This window comes from Carassius auratus, chromosome 7 (genome assembly GCF_003368295.1).
Source record: "Carassius auratus strain Wakin chromosome 7, ASM336829v1, whole genome shotgun sequence".
Taxonomy (NCBI): Eukaryota; Metazoa; Chordata; class Actinopteri; order Cypriniformes; family Cyprinidae; genus Carassius; species Carassius auratus.
The window spans coordinates 22,373,281-22,392,782 of record NC_039249.1 but is presented as its reverse complement, the minus strand read 5'-3'; the positions used below and the strand labels follow the sequence as shown (position 1 = coordinate 22,392,782).

Sequence of the window (19,502 nt, the reverse complement as noted above, 5' to 3'; positions counted from 1 at the left end):
GAGAGAGCACGTCATTGTTGCTTAGCAAAGACAGACGCCTCATGAGCGCTTCTGCCCAAGCGCTTTGGAAAGGAGGAGAAAGACGCGCTTAGCGTTTTCCATGCGTTTTTAGGCACGATATGTGAACGGCCCCTAAGGCGCTCGCTCACTCAGCACGCGCTGAATGCTCGTTGCAAAATGTCTAATGCATTTAACAGACCAGAAATATAAGATCCTAAAATAACCAACAGGTCTGGTGTTTGGGTTGGATTCCCTGTAAGCTATAGTGTCTAAATGCTGCAGGGATAGTTTGCTGCGTGCATGTTTCTCCTTTTTTTCGTCTTTTCCCAGATAGTACTGACGCATATATCCCAGATATTCCCGCTGTTTTTTTTTTTTTTTTTATATATTCCCGCTGGTGTACCCTGTCATGTTGCAGATGCGACATACCGTTGTTTTTTTATCCACCACTCTCTTGCCATCACCATTATAGCTTAAAGGGAATCCAAAGTGCACCCAAACACCAGACCTGTTGGTTATTGGAGGATCTTCTCATTTCTAGTCTGTTAAACGCATTGGCTATTTTGCAACGAGCCTTCAGCGCGTACTGAGTGAGCGAGCGCCTGCTGAGTAGCCTAACATAAACATATAAGATGGTGTTTTTTTCTTCTTCGGGAGTGTCAGGGGCGTTGCCTGTTACGTTGTTTGGGTTATTGGGCTACCTTGTTGAACGCATATCATTATATTTCTTTCTCTCTCTTTTTTTTTTTTTTTTCAAATATAATTAATTACTCCAACGAACCGTTCGGTATACATAATGCGTACCGCGTACCGAACCGAAAGCGTCGTACCGAACGGTTCAATACGAATACGCGTATCGTTACACCCCTAATATATGTATATATTTTTTTTTTCATAAATTAATATTTTTACTCGGCAAGGATGCATTAAATTAGGGTTTTTCTTTTTAACTTTAAATTTTTTAAGAATCCTATAAAAAGTCTATCACAACCATTTTTAATCGCCAGCACAGAAATAAATGACATTTAAAATACAGTAGTCAACATTTAAGGCGGTTTGAAACCTTTCATCAAACTCCTAGAACCTAAAACTAAAATGCATTCACGTCTTAGGAAAACTTTGATGAACTTTTTTGATCAACTTCAACTTGAACTATATTTTACAATATTGCTGTTTTGACTGGGATTTTCCCCCTTTCCATTAAATGAATGCAGCCTTGGTGAGCACAAGAGCCTTTCAAAACCAATCTTACCAATCACAAACTTTTGAATGGTGGTGTACATATCATATATTTATTAATTGTAAAAGCCTATTGAAACGAGGAAGTTTAGGACTTTGTAGCATTCATACAGTGCCTTACAATGATAATTCAATTCACAAAGTTCATTTTTTCTGATACAGTCTGGCCAGGCTGTGATAGAAGGGCAAATAGAAAATTAATATTCTTCTAACTACAAAATAATAACAACACAATTTCAATTAACATTTTATTGTATAGAAAATAATGATAATAATAATTTAGAGCTATTTAGCTGCAAAATATATAATGCACAAAGAAAAAAACTCAGAATCAGAATATCTGCATAGTGAGTCTCTCGTGTTGAGGCCTGAAGTCTCAATTAAAAAAACCTATACTAGACTACTATAATTCTATTTCCATTTAAATAAAACAAATGCATAATAACGTGGCCAGATCACTGATCAATGTAAGGCAGTTTCTTGTCGGCACCATATCCTGAATGTCCCGAGGGCTGCTGTCGCTTGGCTTCCTGTGAATGAGGAATTCTGGAGCTGCCAATGGACCCTGCAGAACACAGATAGGGTGCTGTTACCTTAGGAGGACAAAACCTCTGAGACAATGGAAAGAAGACACTGAGTAAAAGAGAGAACAAATGAGGCATAGAGGAAGTCAGAAGAAGAGGAAATACAAGGGAGAGCAACATGATAGTAAAGAGCGCCTCACGTGGGGGTGTAGGTGCGTCTCTGTCACACTTCAGAGTACTTTTGTGGAAACACTCTGCAATCCAAGACAGCACCTCTCCACAGTACCTCACCTACAGATGAAGTTTCACTTTCAGTAATTAGTCATGAACTCAAGAATGATACATCTCAACACCTTCAGTCAGCAGCTACCACTTCATCTCACCTCAGTCTCCACCGTAGCCAGGCGCTTTTCTTGCTCCTTATAACCCCCAACCATCCTCAGCAAACTCTGTACCCTATGAAGTGTTACACACACACACATACACAAAGAGGTAGATTAAAATGGTTATACATACAGTACACTCATTCAGCACAGATAACACCCTCCACCTGTAAATCTCAATAGAAGAAAAATGTGTTAATAACACGAACTTCGAGGAAGTGTATCGTAGTCTCTCTGCACTGCTCTCCCTGTGCTCATGCTCCAGCTCAGCCAGGTAGTTCTCCTTCTGCACCGTCTCCCATGTCATCAGCTTCTGGTCCAGTCCAGCCGATAGTTCCCTCTCTAACCATGACAACAAAAGAGGAATAACCGCTTAACCACAGTATCTTTAAATATTTGCTGACGTTTTCCATCATGTCTCGTGTTCCTTTCTTGGTCATTTTCTTGTAATTTGCTTCTAAAAGAAAGTTGGGTACAAAATGGGTAATTATTATGAATTCTCAGAATAATCTGTGCAGGAAGAGCACACACACACACACACACACACACACAGTTTGAAGATCTACTGACCCAGCAGATCCTGCTTGGTTTCTGTAGTTTTGACGAGGCTGAGGAGAGCTTGAGAGATGTGGCTGATGATGATGAAGGGCGGAGCTAACGCCGGCCGGCTGTGGTATTCAACAATCAGGTTATAACGCTGGAACTTCCAGAAGATGTCTGCATTCTCCTGCACCACCTGGAAGGTGTAGCTGTGGAGAGAGTTCCATGGTATTTATAGTGGAAAAATTAACAAATAAATAAATAAATATACACAGTGGTGGCCAAAATTAGATCGATTAGACAGATCTCTTTTTTTTGCCTCCAATACATGATTTCAGCATTATACCATAATGTTCATGCAGATGGTTGCACTGAGCACAATAAATATCAGATCAGAAAAAAGAAAAACAAAACAAATGTCACTGTTTTTGGTCCAGACACAAAATGACCAGGTTACACTAATTGACAAAACATATCAGCAGCACATGTGAAAGTGTGAATGAGTACCAATCATTCTGGTGTGGGAGCGTCTGCACACACAGAAGACTTTTGGACAACGGCCTGGTGTCAAGAAGCCACTTCTCTACAAGAAAAACATCACTAACAGACTGAAATTCTGCAGGAAGTACAAGGACGGGACAGAAGAAGACTGGTGCAAAGTTATTTTTTGGACATCTGTTTTGGACATCTTGAAAATATTTTGTTCTTAGAAGAAACAGTGAACGCTATCATGAATCCTGTGACGTGCCAACAGTGAAGCATCCTGAGACCATCCATGTGTGGGTTTACTTTTCAACCAAGGAAGTGGGCTCTATCATAATTCTGCCCAAAAACTCTTTCATGAATTAAGATTGGTTATTAAAATTTCCTGCAAGAACGACCGATGATCCATGAGCAGTTTGGTGATCCTTGCATTTTCCAGCACCATGTCACAAAGCAAGAGTGATGAAGTGGCCCAAAGATCATGACATTGAAATCTTGCATCCGTGGCCAGGCAACTCCCCGGATCTCAAACCCACAGAGAACCTGTGGTCAGCCCTCAAAAGGCGAGTGGACAAGCAGAAGCCCATGAATTATGATCAACTCATGAACTAATGAGGCAAGAATGGATCACCATCAGTCAGAATTTGGCCCAGAAGCTAATATCCAGCATGCCAGAATGAATTGCAGCTCTTAAAACGTATGATATGCTTATCATTGTTTTTCAGTATACCATAGAAACTTGTGGAAAAATAATCTACAAATGCTGAAACAGCAAACCAAAAAAAATGTATGCCACTGCCAAAACTTTTGGCTTGTGTATATATATTTATATATACACAAATAAAATAAACACACACACACACACACACACAATCAACATACTCTTTACTGAAAAACTGCAAATACATTTGAAACTGTACTTTACTACTCTGAAATGAAGAATTAACATAACATAGATTGTGAAATTATTAGCCAGATTCTGACCTGAACATGGCAATGAGAAGGTTGAGCAGCAGCACATTTGTGACCAGCAGATAGATGACGAGCAGCAGGATGACCAGCCAGTTGGCGTAGATGTTTGGGCAGGGAGGCAGAGTGCCTGAGATGATCTCCTGCACATCAGTGGTGCAGTTATCATCTGGCATCTTTGCCGCTGTGAAGAAACATGGACAAATGCACTCAAGAATAAACCGCAACAGCTCCACCTAGTGTTCAAGTCTAATAGCTAAACACAAACAGATACCTACAGAAATGATCAGACTAGACCCACTGAGCAAAAAAAAAAAAAAAAAAAAAAACTTGAGAATCTAGGTCAATCATGTATCTAGGTCAAATAACTCTCTCTCTCTGTGTGTGTGTGTGTGTGTGAGTTTCTGTGTGTGTTTATATAAGAAATATTGCCTTGGTAACTGAAACAAGTTTAAGCTAAAATTTAAAAATATAAAGTTTAAGCAGTTAAATAAAAAAGCACCGTAAACGAAAATCAAATTGAAATATTTAAATAATGTTACTAATACAAAATAATACAAATCATAACAAGTAACTAAATTTAACTAAAACAAATTAAAATTAAAATGAAATTAAAACTGAAAATATAAAAATAAAAGCTAACTATATATATATATAATATTTTTTTATTTTTTTATTACATTTTTCTTTCCCTTTTTTGCAAACAGTGAGATACAATGTGTTCAATGCAAGAATATTGTCGGTGTACCATCTATTTCCTCCAGAGGAATCTGTCCAAATATATGGAGGTATGGGCGGTACAGTGCCCTGCGGAAGACCCAGTCGATGCGTGGATCATCGGGGTGCAGAAGGGCTTGTGTCGTCACTCCATACGCTATCAGCCACACGGTCAGGAAGAACAAGAAGAAGAACACATCTTTGATCTGTGAAACCATTGAAAAACACGATGGATGTTTTGGAGGTTAGAAGGACGTTTCTTCTGACTATGATTTTTAATTTTTAATGAGATGAGTCAAGTTTCACCATTCTCTCCACAATGATGATTTTAGGCCCGAGTTGCTTATGGATGGCAAAAATGTGAATGAGTCTTAAGGTGAAAACCATGAAGTCCAAAGCAAGAACAGTACGACCAGCCTCATATGTGCTCGTGGCCATCCTTGAGAAAACACAGGATTCATATTAAGCACATTGTTACTTTAATGCGGCTCATACTACAGCACTATGTGATCATAATACCTGCATGACAATCCAACCACGAAAAGAGAGATGGCCACCATGTCACATTTGTTCCAGTTATCCTCTACATACAGCTTCATCTTCTTAAAAATACTCATGTCCTCATCCGTGAAGAAACTCTGTGGATCAGAGAGAGTGTTAAAAATGATTGCATACACTGAATACCAATATAACGGCACTGTGTTCTCTGGAGGATAACCATATCATTTCCTCCCAATAACATCAAGAAAATCTCAAAGAAGAATTTATTCCTCCACAAGCCTTGATCAACCTGTTCGGTTCTGTCCTCATCTAACCCGTAATTCTCTGGTATCACATATTTATTTTCATCACACATGAAGCCACACCTTTGCAGGTTTTAGGCACCCAGCAGAAAGAATCATTGGCTACCATCTGCCCTATCTAATGAGTCAGAGTCCAGGAAATCAGAAATGAGTGATTAAACCATTTCAGAGTCAGACCCATCAAAACAACGACTAAAAAAGTATCTTCACCTGTGATGCCACTCTTCTAAACAACTTCCCTGACCTGGATATGCTCTTTAACCCTTCTCCCAGTTTTGCTGGCACTGTTTGTTCAGCTGCTTGGGCACACTGGCCACTTTGCTGCTAAACTGCATTTGTACCGGTTATTTCAGATGAACCCTAGACTCCACCCTGTATGTGTGATAATGACTTGTATTGTATTGTGTAATGTATACTGTTTGCATTTTCCTGCGCTGTATTGTAATATATTATATATGGCATGTTGCATTGATTGTACTGTATTTTATGAAGAATCAGTTGTGCTCTGTTGCATATATATTACTATAAAAAATTCTGTACAAAGATGTAAAGTACAGATTATTAATCAGAGTATATTGTCTCAAAATGTCAGGGATAACTCATACTAGAAAATGAAATTAATTTATATTCAAATGTATTTATGTGAACTTTTAGGTTCATCTTAAATCTACCTCCTTAAATTCAAATTACCGTATTTTCGGATTATAAGTCGCCCCTGAGTAAGTCGCATCAGTCCAAAAATACGTCATGATGAGGAAAAAAACATATATAAGTCCCATTTATTTAGAACCAAGAACCAAGAGAAAACATTACCGTCTACAGCCGCGAGAGGGCGCTCTGTTTTCAGTGTAGACTACAGGAGCACCAAGCAGCATAGAGCGCCCTCTGGTGGCTGTAGGAGGTAATGTTTTAACTTGGTTCATGTCTCTTAGTTCATTTCTCTTGGTTCATGTCAAATTAATTTTGATAAATACGTCGCACCTGACTATAAGTCTCAGGACCAGCCAAACTATGAAGTACCTAAAATACGGTACATTTAGGCACCTTATTTGCTACTTCAATACAAATCAAATTAGAATTCATGAGGAATTTTGTGACCCAGAGTGTTTAAAAATCAGTGTTATTTTAGTACTTTGTTATTACAGTAGAAATTAATATTTGAAATTATTATTTTAATATTTTCAGTTTTCATTTTAATTTTAGTTTAATTTAGTTAAATTCTATTGTCTTCTGTATGATATTTCTATGTAGCTTAACTTTTTCTGATTTAGTTTCAGTAATTTTAATACTAAAACGTATTATTATTATTTTTTCAGTTAGTTGCCAAGGAAACATTTCTAATATTCATTTACATTTTCCTTCTATAATTTACATTTTATATTATTTCTGTTTTATTTCAAGTTTTTGTTTTATGTTAACAATAATAACACTGCTCTACATATTCTAAAGAATCCTAAAAAGTGAAATTCTTTTACTTTGAACTATGTTTCTCATAATGTTTGATAAATATAATGGCATATCTACTGTATCTCTGCTTAAAGTTAATCTTATCCATAAGAGACTTTCAACATACAAACACAGTTTAAAAACAACCACACAGATTTTAAACAATAGATCATTGGCATTCAGTCCTACCTGACGGATTTCCTCCAACACAAGGGTAAAGACCCAGAAGTAGAGGATAATTTCAGCTGCAGACGGGCCATGTGGCGGTGGAGGCCTGAAGTCCAAAAGGAGCACGTAACTGAACAGAATGAGGAAGGCGAAGTACATGATGACATTCCCCATGAACACAGTGACCGGAGCGCTCCAGAAACGATTCCACTTCTGCAGCATCACATAAATGAAAGCTGCACTGCAGCTCCGCACTGCAGAATCACCACCACCTTCAGCAGCACTAACAAAATGAAAACAGATGTTTTTAAAATGATCTTTCAACTTCACTGTAGTTTTGATCTATTCCAGTAGGAAACAGAGGCTTACGCTGGGTCCTCTTCTGTGAGTAACAAGGCCTGCTCTGTTTCCAAACTGTCCAGCTCTTCAAACGGCTCTCCTTCACCTTTGCTCACTTTCTTCTCTGCACTGTGAAAAATACACACACACATATTGATGCACAATAATAAACAAAAGTCAATTTAAATGTCACACATAGAATCAATCACAATAAATGATCCCACTTGAACTTGACGAGGTTGGTCCAAACGAGGGGCGGCATGAAGAACGTGAGCAAGAGTCTAGAGATGGAAGTGTCTGTTCTCATGGCTCCCCACCAGACTTTGGTCAGCAGGGCCTGTGCAAGAGCATCCAGGTCGATCATGGGGATTAGGTTGGTTGGTGGCATGATAATGTAAGAATTAGTCATAAGCTGTTACCTGGACACCATCATGAGCAAAAAAGCATTTGGCATCTGCCAAAGTGGCGAGATTCAGGACCGTTGCTTTGTTCCAGCAGCATGTTTTCCTCACCAGGAGTGAATAGGCTCTGTCTTCACTGTTTGAATAACACTCACTGAACAGATCTGTCAGAACAGTGCAGGTATCAGGACTGACAGATCTGGATGTTACACTTAATATAGGCGTTATGAAACACTGCATTCAGAAATTAACATTCTGTGTCATTTACTCAACCTAACTCAAATGTACTGTTTGGTTACCATCAGTCTTCAAATTCTTCAAATCAGCCGGAAAGAAGTCATACAGGTATGGAACAACAAAGGAGTGAGTAAATGATGACAGGATTTATTCCTGATTCTGTTCCTCAGAAAAAAAAAACTATTGTATGACTTCCGAAGGCTTGGAATACTGCTTTTTGTATGAAGCACTTTTAAAAATGTTGGTGCATTCTAAAATGCTTTTCAAAATATTATTAAATATTATTAAAATGGAACAATGTTGAGTAGACCATAAAACATTTTATACTATTTGTTTAACTTTTTTTAAATCAATGGCAGGATCATTATGACATGATGAGTCCACAGTTTATAAGTGTGAAAAACCATCCATTTCAGTATATCACTAAAGTCACTAACTTTCATTGTAATGATATATACATATATAAAAGCTCCCTTGTATCTTAATATTGGATTATTTGGTTCCATATCAAGTGGTTTGACAAAAAATTTACTGACCCATAGCAAACTGTTCGTATTTAGCATTCTTCATACTGCGAGCTGTCTCTGCTTCAGTAGCCAGATGGGCCATCTCCTTCATTATCTTACAGCCCACCAGAGCAGCTGCCACGGCCTCCGGGCCCTAAAAAACACAAACAGCTATCAAAGATGAATGTACAAAAATGCATTGAACAAGTTAGGGTGACCGTACGTCCTTCCTTGTCCCGACATGACCGGGCCGGGATTTCTAAACTTCCCAAAATTTCTGGGTTTTGGTGTATTGTTTCCTTTTGACATGCTCTCTACAATCCTCATACGTTATATTTAGTCATATTTGCATTGGTTTGACCATTCTCGGTAGTACGGTCAACTTTCTAACAATTCACAATCATGTACAATGCCTGCACACTACTGGTCAAATTACATTTCAATCATTTCTTTCTATAAATATAAAAACAGTAGATTGATATCAAAACCCAGAAGACTAAATCACCATAAGTTACTCACCCAAAAATGAAAATTCTGTCATTTCTCACCCTAATGTCGTTCCAAACCTATAAGACCTTTGTTCATCTTCGGAACACAAATTAAGATATTTTTGATGAAAATGAGAGCTTTCTGACCCAGCATAGACAGCAACACAACTACCACGTTCAAGGTCCAGAAAGGTAGTAAAGACATCATTAAAATAGTCCATGTGATGTCAGTGGTTCAGCCTTAAAGCTACAAGAATACTTTTTCTTTTAAGAAAGCACAACATTACAAATTTATTCAACAATTCTTCTCTTCTGTCAATTTTGAGTGAACTATCCCTTTAATTTAAGATTTTCCTATGGGTTTTTTTAAATCAATTATTATTATTGAGCAAAATAAGGTATACGGTAAACACAACTTGACAATACTTGGATGTTTTGCAGCAGCAGTCTATAGGAAAACAAAGTCAAAACCAGGACATATTAATCAATTTAGAAATCCTGGCCAATACATGCTCTGGAAAGAAGAGGACATATGATCACCCTAAATACTTTGCATTCAGTACAAATAAGCAAGAACTGTGAACTTCAAACATGCAAAAACATAAACAGTAAATGTATTCAGTATTTATTCTCAGCTTGTCAGCACTTTTGTTCATGCAAATTGCTCTTTGTTCACCCACCCTTATAACGTTTGATCTGTGAACCCTACTAATATCATCTGTGATACTCAACAGCAAATGACTGTTAATCAATTGGACGCATGTACTAACTTCTGTTAAGGTCTAAAGAACGAATTGTAAAAATGTAAATGGACTTAGTTTATGAAAATGAGCTCATCAGTCATATCGGTTTATTGACTCACCATTGCCCAGAAGTAGTTTGCCATTTCCTGCCTATTTTGCAGGATAGCCCAAAGGAACAGGTCTCTCCAAGGGTGATCACAACGACGGTCCATGTCTGGGAGGTTTTTCTGACTGTGGAAAAGCCGGCCTTTCCCCATCCTCTCCTGCAGCAGATAACATTTTATAGCAGGACTGTAGCATGGTGTGTTACGTATAAGTGTATGTTAAAGGCCCACTCACCGCTGGAAGTTTTTGGTAAAAACACCTACAGGTGTCATCAAGAAAGTCTTTGAGGACTTTGGAGACCTCATGGAAGGTGAAACGAGGCCTGCGGTCACCGGGTTCAGTGTGAGGGTGTCCTGACATCCGTTTGTTGGCCATATGAACCTGATGCTTTTTCAGGAGCAGGGTGTGAAGGAGGTTTTTTTCAGAAACAGAACAGTAGAGTTCCTGAAGACGGCCGTAAGTTAGGAATTCATTTATGTTCACGCCGTTATCCACAAACAAACGCACAAAGTCAGGCTTGTCATTTATCAATGCTTCCATCATCACCTCCTCCAGGTCCTGAGCCTGAAAGAGCATATATAAACATTGTGTATGAGAATCCAAAAAGCCAAAAGGCCGATAAATCAAATACAAATTTGTTTTAAAAGTTCAGTTCTCACACTCCATGCTATGTCTCCACTGAAGATCTCACTTTTAGCAATGTCCACCCTATTCCAGGCCACAGCCAGTTTCAGCTCATCCAGAAAGTCCTGTGCTTCTTGACTTTGACTCTTACAAGCTGAGCCCAGACAAGAACATTTATGAACTCACTGACATCATTATGCAGAAATATATAATTCCTACAAACGTTCAAATAGAGAAATATACGATTCCCCCATATGTTTGCTGGAGTTAGTATAAAATCACAGTTACACACCTTTAACCAGAGCTTTGAGAATTACTGTGTCCAGTTCTGAGTCCTGCTCTGGGTCATGAACTGTCAGCAGGTGACCGTGGTCCAATATTCTCTGGATCTAATGGACAAAATCTGAGTCTTTACACACACAACCTGAAACAGCATGATCCATCCTTGTATAAAAATATAATGTCTAACTATCTTAAAGGGGTCATATGATGCATTTTTAAAGATCATTATTTTGTGTATTTGGTGTAACAGAATATGTTGACATGCTTTATTGTTAAAAGAACACATTTACTTATTTTTTAAATACTGTACATTATTGTAGGTCCTCTATGCCCCGCCTTTGTTTTCTACAAAGTCCCTCCTTCTGACAAGCACAGTCTGCTCTGATTGGCCAACTGACCCAGTGCATTGTGATTGGCCAAACACCGCAAGCACTCATTGGAAATATAATCACGAGCTTCATCTTTCAAAATAAATGTAAAGACAGTAAATAATGTTCTTAGTTTTTCCATCATTTCAAGTCTGAAAGGGGATGAGAGTGGTGGGTCAGACACAGTGATGAAGCTCGTATGTGTTTGCAGTTCACAAACCACTGATGGTTAAGATAGCTGACTCCACTGTGTGACCCCCCCCCTCTCTCTCTCTCTCTCTCTCTCTCTCACACACACACACACACACACACACCACACAAAACTCTGCATTTGGACAGTCAATAGCAAATACTTAAACTAATAACACAACATACTTCCAGTAGCTGATTCAGATTGTCGTAGCAAAGTCAGAATTACCTCCTCTCCTCTAGATTCACGAAACGGTCGTCTATAAAACGTGTTGCTGTTCTGTTGTAAATAATCTTAAAGATTCCTAAATGCATCTACTTTCGGAAGGCCAAATGCTTTTGCTTTCGCCTAGATACACATCATCTCCCTGACACGGCTGATTCAACACTAACTGCGGTTACTGAAACCACAACTTCTTTCTTCGCGTGAACATTTGGGCGGCATTACATAAATATTTCTACATAGTGACGTAGAGATGTGGGGGCGTGTTTGAATGAGCTGTTTTAGGGAGGCATGACAGAGTCTTAACTTTGATAAAGAATATCTCTTTGGATTTGAGACTTTAGTCTTTGCAACTTTACAGATCTTATTTAAGCACCAAGAGCTTGTTACACTCCAAAGAGAAAGAAAAAATATTAGTTGCATCATATGACCCCTTTAAAACAAAGATTGTGCTTTACCAGTTTGATCCAAGAAAGGATTTCACTGCTGTGTAGGCCATTGGTAAAGGTGTTTAACAACAGCTCTTGGACCATGTCAGCATCCCAGCAACCTCTGTCCATCAGGGTCACTAAAATATCCGCGACTCCTCCTGAGCCAGCTAAAATCAGCAAGGGTATTGAATTCTGAATATTCTTGTACATTTTCTGTAAGAACGGATTGAAAGTGGATATTACCATCATGCTGCAACAAAACAAATCATTAGATAAATGTTAATAGTTACCTGCAATATCCTTGGCTCTCCGTGAACCAGAAGACATAAGACAGGGATTTCTATACTGCCTGTTCCTGTTAGAACAATAAAATAATTAAAAAATATATACAGGAAACATTACAGACATTCTGGGAAAAATGCATCTCAACTCACCCCCATATCCTGTGCGCTGCAGAGAGATGTGTTTGAGCATCTCGACTCTCATCTCACCAGTGGCTCCAGGTCTCTGTGGGTCCTCGTCCACCAGAATGAAATGAGAATGATTGCAGTCCAAAGAGTACACTGCACCGTGCGGAAGATCCTCAAATGGATATTGTGCTGGATGATCAGGCTACACAAAAATACCAAATTATAAAAATACACATTGTTTAACAACTTAATTATAATATTCTATACTTATTCTATGACTTGAACATCATCACCTCTTAGATCATTCAATCTTACATGTTTAAGTTAGAATGGTTTGAGAGAGTGCAAGTATAAACACAAAGAGACTGTAAAAGAATAATGTCACCTTCAGCCTCTTTAGTCCCAATTAGACACTTAAACCACCCTTTTTAAGACATGTAAAAGCTAAAAACAACACAAGTGTGGTATTACTAATATAGTTTATATTATATAATAAATAGATTGTGCAGGGGCAAACCATGAAATAAAAAAGGAAAAGAAGATGGAAACTAAGTGTTGGAATCCTAACTTGTTTCTGGGTTTTAGGACTCATTGCTGCAGCACTCTCTTGTGTAACAAAAAGTCCAGATGCCTTTTCCATGCAACTGAATCATATAATTGGAACATAAATCACATAATTATGACATCAAAACGTATCATTTGAGAAGACCTTTCTATTCATGTCAGCAGGTAGTCCTCACCCTTGCAGCCAGCAGAAGATCTCTGTTCTGAATCATGTTCCAGGGAGCAATTCCAATAGCCACCACTCTCACCTTAGGGGAAGTGCTCGCTAGAGAGTGGTCCCTTACAGCCTGACCCAGGTTCTTGGTGATGCCAAAACGCAAACCACTGGTGAGGATCCATGCCCCTGTGTGGGTCAAGGGTCATAGGTCTGTAACAGTCAAAAAGAGATTGCAAGTTTTGTTTTTAGTGAACAATAAATGACTCACCTGTGCTCTGTGCTGCCTTCACAAGGCCTTTCCTAAGTGTGTCCCTCAGCCAGGGCTTCATCTGTGCCAGTTCATCACCTCCCATCAATGCCACCACCAGATGAGGAGGGGCCAGACCCCACTGCTTAGTCAACATCTGGTAGATTTCAGCTGGATCTGTGGAGCTGGTTACCCTGACAAACTGGACCGACAAATAGTCTGTGAATAATGTGCACAAGCTTGAACTCATTAGTGGTGAATTTGAGTTACAGTGAAAAGATTCTGTAAATGTCCTTGCATACCTTGCCCCTGGTCCGACTGACTCCAACAAAATCAATATCTCCCAAACGTCCGGGCATCCATTGGGGTTTATCAAACCTCTCATCGCCCTTCTCGCTCATTTGAATAACAGACTCTGTAAGCGGGGTGTAACACTGACATCCCAGCTGAGAACTGCAAACAGTGACACAAAAGGTCAAGAATTTTGAACGGTTTTGAATATTTAGTGGTAATAACGAAGTGGTGCAACTAGTCTCACCCGTGCTCTTGGGACTCAATCAACAGTTCCCCACATCGCAGACACCTCCTGCCCTGCCGTAACATACCCTAAGGACAGAAATAAGATGCGTTTGCGTCACAGTCCAGTCAGGTGCAGCCACAGGAGCTGCTGATTTGTTCAGAGAGCAACTTCAGGTAGTTGGAAATGTTTATGTAAAGCAGAAGCAATTTTCATTTTCATTCTTTACACGCATGCAAACCTGCCCTCCCTTCTGGTAAACGCCGAGCCACACGTGAACTGAGAAACTGACGTGCTTTTTACCAACCAGAGTCAGAAAGCAAGAGAAAAAATAGCAAGCAAGCAGAAAGAAAGAACAAGTTAAAGACATAAAAGAAAACACTGAATGTGGTTGAATATGGAAATATGGTTCAACATAAAAAATCACCCATCTAAACTTACATATCATTTTAAACACTGATAACAGCCATAAATGATCACCCACAGATGTTGTCAGTGCAGCAGACAACTAAAGCTTATTTGCATCCTGGTCAACAAGTGATCATGAAGCCAGTTCCTTCATGTGGTTAAAGAGACATGGACAGAAACAGCCATAGTAAAAGCAGTCAGGAACAGAAGCGTAATGCTATAAAACATTTCAGGCAGTTCACAGTATGTGACTGATGCAATCAGGTCTGAAAGAGCTTGATTAATCTCTTTTCAATCAACTTTATCCAAATGCTATCATGTCCAGGTATAGCTTTCATCATCCCTGCTTCATGCCGGCCACTTTAAACCTTTCAAAACTTCCAGTTTCTTAATGGTTGCCATTAATTTCATTGTTTTAAGTAGGAGACACAATATGGCTTGATCAGTAAACATGCAATTTCTGCCAATCTGCATTCATCACAAGCTGCTCATTGAATGTTTATGTAAAAAAGGGAATAAATAATAATTGATTCCTGAAGGGAGGATGTGATTATTGAAAAGTACCTGTGACACTTATGCAAACATGACCGAGTCCCTGTGTGTGTGTGTGTGTGTGTGTGTGTGGAGAGGTGCAGGAGCTGCCCATGATTTGACTAGGGGAGGAGATGGGATGTATGAGAAAGGAAAATGCCATAGACACTGCAGCACACAGACACAATCATTTGCATTAAAACTCACACACAGACATTAGATCCATGAGGAAACAGATCTTTAACAAAGTCAAATTCATTTTATCTTTTTTCTTCAGTGTCCAGCTGTGTACTTAAACACAAGTCTAGACATTAAAAACTCAATAAAACTATAGGGTTTGTCCTGAAACCAGTACCTTGAAATAAAAGAAGCTATGGCAGTAGAGGTATGTGAACAATAAATTGAAATGCTAAGCTTCACATATAGGCTATTATTTACAAAATGCTAATTGTTTTCTATATTAATGTGGTTGCATCTTTACATATTTTGCTGTGAAAGCCTTTTTCAGAAACTTTTCAGCAATTTATAAACAACTCATCAGAAATGATCTGGAATCTCATCCCATGTTTTCTGCTGAAAGAGCTGACTTACCAGAGGAGTATCCTGATGCCCCAGCATATCTGGATGTTGGCTTTGCTCTGTGATCCTCTAGGCCACTACAAGCTTGGGCAGCTCTAGAGTGTCACCAGGAAGTGAATCGGAGGGTTTATGATGACAAAACCACTCCCTAACCAACCGCTGCTATACGTTCAGCCATTTACCTGCCTGCCTCCATCAAAAGCATTCCTTACAGTAATACAGTACAAGAAGTGCTTTAAAATCAGTTAATTTACATGCTTACTATTCGTTTTTTTCTCATTAGATTTAGACATTTGACATTTTTGAAACTAAAGATTTTAAGACTGCTTAAAATACATGGAGATCATTTTATAAATGTTACTATTTTATTAAAAATAACAAACAAAATAATAATAATAATAATAAATAAATTTAAATAAAAAAAAACATGAAAGCTTCTTAAACTTTTCAGATTTCTTAGATTTGGATAAACTAAAATCCAAAAGACTGTTGTAACTAGAATTAAAGAAACACCACAGGGGAATATATAGGTCAAAAATAAATACTAAAATCAAACCTCCCCAGCTGATTAATCACAGTATATAAAGACAGTTAATTTGTATGACAGGTTTTATAAAATTTTATGTTTAAATATGCAAATGCATATTAATTTTGTCATCGGCTGGATATTTTAACTTGCATGTGTTAGCTGACGTCTGACGTTAGTCTGCAATTGCGCGAGTCAGCCACCAGACGTCAGGAGCTCCTAAATTACAGCACGAAAGCGAAGATGTCGAAGTCGTGGTTAAACTCTACCACAGGTTCTGTCTCGAAATATATATATATATATATATATATATATATATTTAAAAGCTGCCTCTTGAGTCAGTATACGGTAGAAGGAAAGATAATCGACATGCCTTGAAAGTTTGTCTGAATAAAACCCGGTTTCTTCAGAAGTGTGCTAACACCATCTTGCTGACTAACTACAGCAGGCCATATCAAGTATGTAAAAACTCAATTTCATTTATTCAGGATGAGTTAGGCCTAATTATTATTTAAGATTTTAATTATATCTGTCAAGTAGCTCATACATGCAAGTTGAAACATTAGATGTGACATATATAAACGTATATATAAAAGTATATTAATGCTCGTGGCTAGCCTGCAGACAAGCTTCACGCAGAGCGAACTTGGCTGATGTGCCGCGATATTAACGTTTTGTTAACCGTAACCTGGGAAACGCATATTGTGGATAATATAAAATTTATTAAACACTTAATTATCATGTTTTATTTGGGTGGGCAGCTGTAGCTTGTGTAAGTTTCGAGTTAGGCCTTTACGCAGAGTAATTTGTTCCTTATCGTAAGCAAATCTCGGCCGAACGGCCGCTCAAGATCGTGACGGTTTTGCGCGCACCGCAGCCATCTTGCGAATGCGCTTGACGTCATCATTGCCCGAGTCAGCCGTTGGTTGAGCTTCGCGCGCCATTGGTTCACTCCCCGCCCTGCGGCGTCAGAAGCGCGCGGATTTGAGAAGTGTTTTGACTTGATTTGGATTCAACGTTTACACTTGTATGTGTCATTTCGATTTCTATATTATATTTAATTGTTATATACTTACACTAACCGCTTATTTCATAATTTATACTAGAGGCGAAAACGTAAAAAGTGAGGTGTGGCATTTGAAAACACACCGTTTTTAAAAATTTGTTCGAAAGAAACAGAATTTACCATGCATTTGGTGCTCCAGGGCATTTCCTAAAATATCATTTGCACTGAATGAAATACTGAAATACGGAGCCAACACAAGTACAAACTGTAAGAACAGGTAGACGAACATTGTTAATGAAGATAAATACTGTAAACTAAATTATATTAAAAATTAAAATCTAACCCGAATATCTAAATCTAAATATATTTACATATTGTTATAATGAATTTCACATACAAGCTAATAATACAGCCTAATTGTAATAATGCAACATATATGTCATTACATTATTGTGTAAATTATACAATGTATAATTAAAATAAATATTATAATTATATGTTTTTTATTTTAAATAAACAGAGTTATTGTTTTAACTTTATTAACGAAATAAAATTATACAAATAACACTTTGGTAGGAATAACTATTATATGTCTAATTATCTATAACGCTGTAATTACAATATTAGGCCTATAAAATTTCTTCTTCTTTCTTTTTTTTTCTTTTCTTTTTCAAAACAATCACTTATTTCATGGTATTCATGCATGGGCCGGTTTTCAAAGCGAGGGGGGAAGGTGGAAGGTGCCTTTGCTGATTCTGCTGGTGGGGGTTTATCGCACAGGGCGTGGTGTCCGTCTAGCCAATCAGAGGCCTTTTCTCGTAAAAACACTGGCTTTTAACCACCGGCACGGATATAAACAGACTAGAGACAACAAGACCAAACAAACGTCGGCGTACGGCATTGACTTTTAGGCAGCATGACAAACGTGGACGCGTCAAGCAATCTGGAGCGTCATGTTGCACGGAGGACATTTCCTCTTCTTGCCCGCACAAAGGTTTGCCGTAACCTCTTCGGACCCGTGGATCACGAGGAACTGCACGGTGAAATGAAACGCAAACTCCAGGAGATCTCCGAGCGGGACGAGAGCCGGTGGAATTTTAACTTTGAGACCAGCTCTCCTTTGCCTGGAGATTACGAGTGGGAGGTTATTTCAGAGGACACTGTGCCGTTTTTCTACCAGGATAAAGTGCAAAGAGCTCGCGCCGCGGCGACAGGAGACGCGTCCGGCGCTTTTGACTGCGGGTTAAATGGGGTTTCCAGGGGTCCGCTAGTTCAAGAATCCGCGGACGTCCCGAGTCGAGCCAACGAAATCAACCAGGAGAACCTCTCAGGTGCACTCAACTCAAGGCCAGCTCGGTCTCCGGTCCTCAGAAACAGGCGGAAGAGGTCCCTCATCCCAGAGACCCCCAGACACAGCACGCCACAGATTACAGGTAAATGCCTTGAAAACTAGAAATCAAAACAAAGGAAACTTTTAATGTTTGGATATTTATTGTGAAATGCGAGCAAACGTGTCTAACGGTTTATTGATTTCCACCAGACTTCTTCCCGAAAAGAAAAAGGACCTTGGAGGCCAAGCAGGATGAGCGTAGCTCGCTTCAAGCCGTCACATCCACCAGCATTGAAGTCACGCCACGCAAAACAATACGATGGTACGTATCAACTACGTGTGTGTCGAAATGTCTGTATCAAGGAAATACTATTACAATTAATTATAGCTAATTATTATTTTTGTTAGCCTGTTGCTAATTGTTGTAATCTTGTAAGTGATTGACAACGAATTCAGTTTAATTCGCTTTAATTTAAACGCCAGTACGCTCATGAAAATCTGTAGAACAAACGCTTATTTTGTCGTTTCCTTTGCTTTGCAGATGTTTGCACTACATGCAGCAGTCCACCTGTGTTTATCTGCAGAGCGGATGAAAGAAAGAAAGAAAAAAAAAACAAGGAGACGAGATTTGTACTCTCTCTCTCAACTCATGTAGCAAAAATGGCTCCGCCAACAGAGACTTTGTTGCAGTGTCACAATTGTCGAAACTGTGCAATTTTATATTTTGCTTTTGTTTTAAATGTGTAGAAGGTCTAGGCCACAATGCTCTAAATAGACTGCAGCGACACTGTTTGTTTTTATTTTTTGAATATACTAACTTATTTTATTTATGCTCATAATAGTTGGTTCCTCTTTATTATTTACAGTTATTGTTATTGTTTTTTATGATTTCGGCCATATTTTATGTTGTATTTTATTTAAGTTTTTGTTTGCAACAACATGCAAGAATGTTTCTTAGCCGTGTTTGTTCAAATATATTCTGTAGCTCACGCTGTACCTTTGAATCAAAGTGTAAATTA

The 19,502-nt window shown here is 38.6% G+C and overlaps 2 protein-coding genes across 4 annotated transcripts; one reads left to right on the top strand and one right to left on the bottom strand.

The window, feature by feature from the left end:
* Positions 1-931: 931 nt before the first annotated feature.
* trpm5 (transient receptor potential cation channel, subfamily M, member 5) lies at positions 932-15,756 on the bottom strand. Of its 3 annotated transcripts, none has more exons than XM_026267933.1 (26): positions 15,634-15,756; positions 14,125-14,192; positions 13,889-14,039; positions 13,608-13,788; positions 13,359-13,525; positions 12,643-12,820; positions 12,499-12,563; positions 12,236-12,421; positions 11,008-11,104; positions 10,751-10,869; positions 10,326-10,655; positions 10,106-10,249; positions 8,786-8,909; positions 8,031-8,176; positions 7,836-7,948; positions 7,642-7,740; positions 7,294-7,555; positions 5,375-5,493; positions 5,162-5,294; positions 4,887-5,061; positions 4,154-4,322; positions 2,717-2,895; positions 2,356-2,488; positions 2,147-2,219; positions 1,964-2,054; positions 932-1,804 (listed from the first exon to the last, which is right to left on the bottom strand). In XM_026267933.1, the coding sequence occupies exons 1-26, from the start codon at positions 15,658-15,660 to the stop codon at positions 1,695-1,697; spliced, it is 3,639 nt and encodes a 1,212-aa protein (XP_026123718.1). In that variant the 5' UTR covers positions 15,661-15,756; the 3' UTR covers positions 932-1,694. The 3 variants fall into 3 exon arrangements, with proteins under 3 accessions (XP_026123718.1, XP_026123719.1, XP_026123720.1); XM_026267934.1 differs by lacking the exon at positions 15,634-15,756 and adding an exon at positions 14,588-14,611; XM_026267935.1 differs by lacking the exons at positions 13,608-13,788; positions 13,889-14,039; positions 14,125-14,192; positions 15,634-15,756 and having other exon boundaries at positions 13,328-13,406.
* A 2,161-nt stretch (positions 15,757-17,917) lies between these two features.
* cdkn1ca (cyclin dependent kinase inhibitor 1Ca) lies at positions 17,918-19,097 on the top strand. The gene is made up of 3 exons (XM_026267956.1): positions 17,918-18,586; positions 18,694-18,805; positions 19,025-19,097. Coding segments are annotated over exons 1-3 (630 nt in total). The 5' UTR covers positions 17,918-18,069; the 3' UTR covers positions 19,026-19,097.
* Positions 19,098-19,502: the final 405 nt, after the last annotated feature.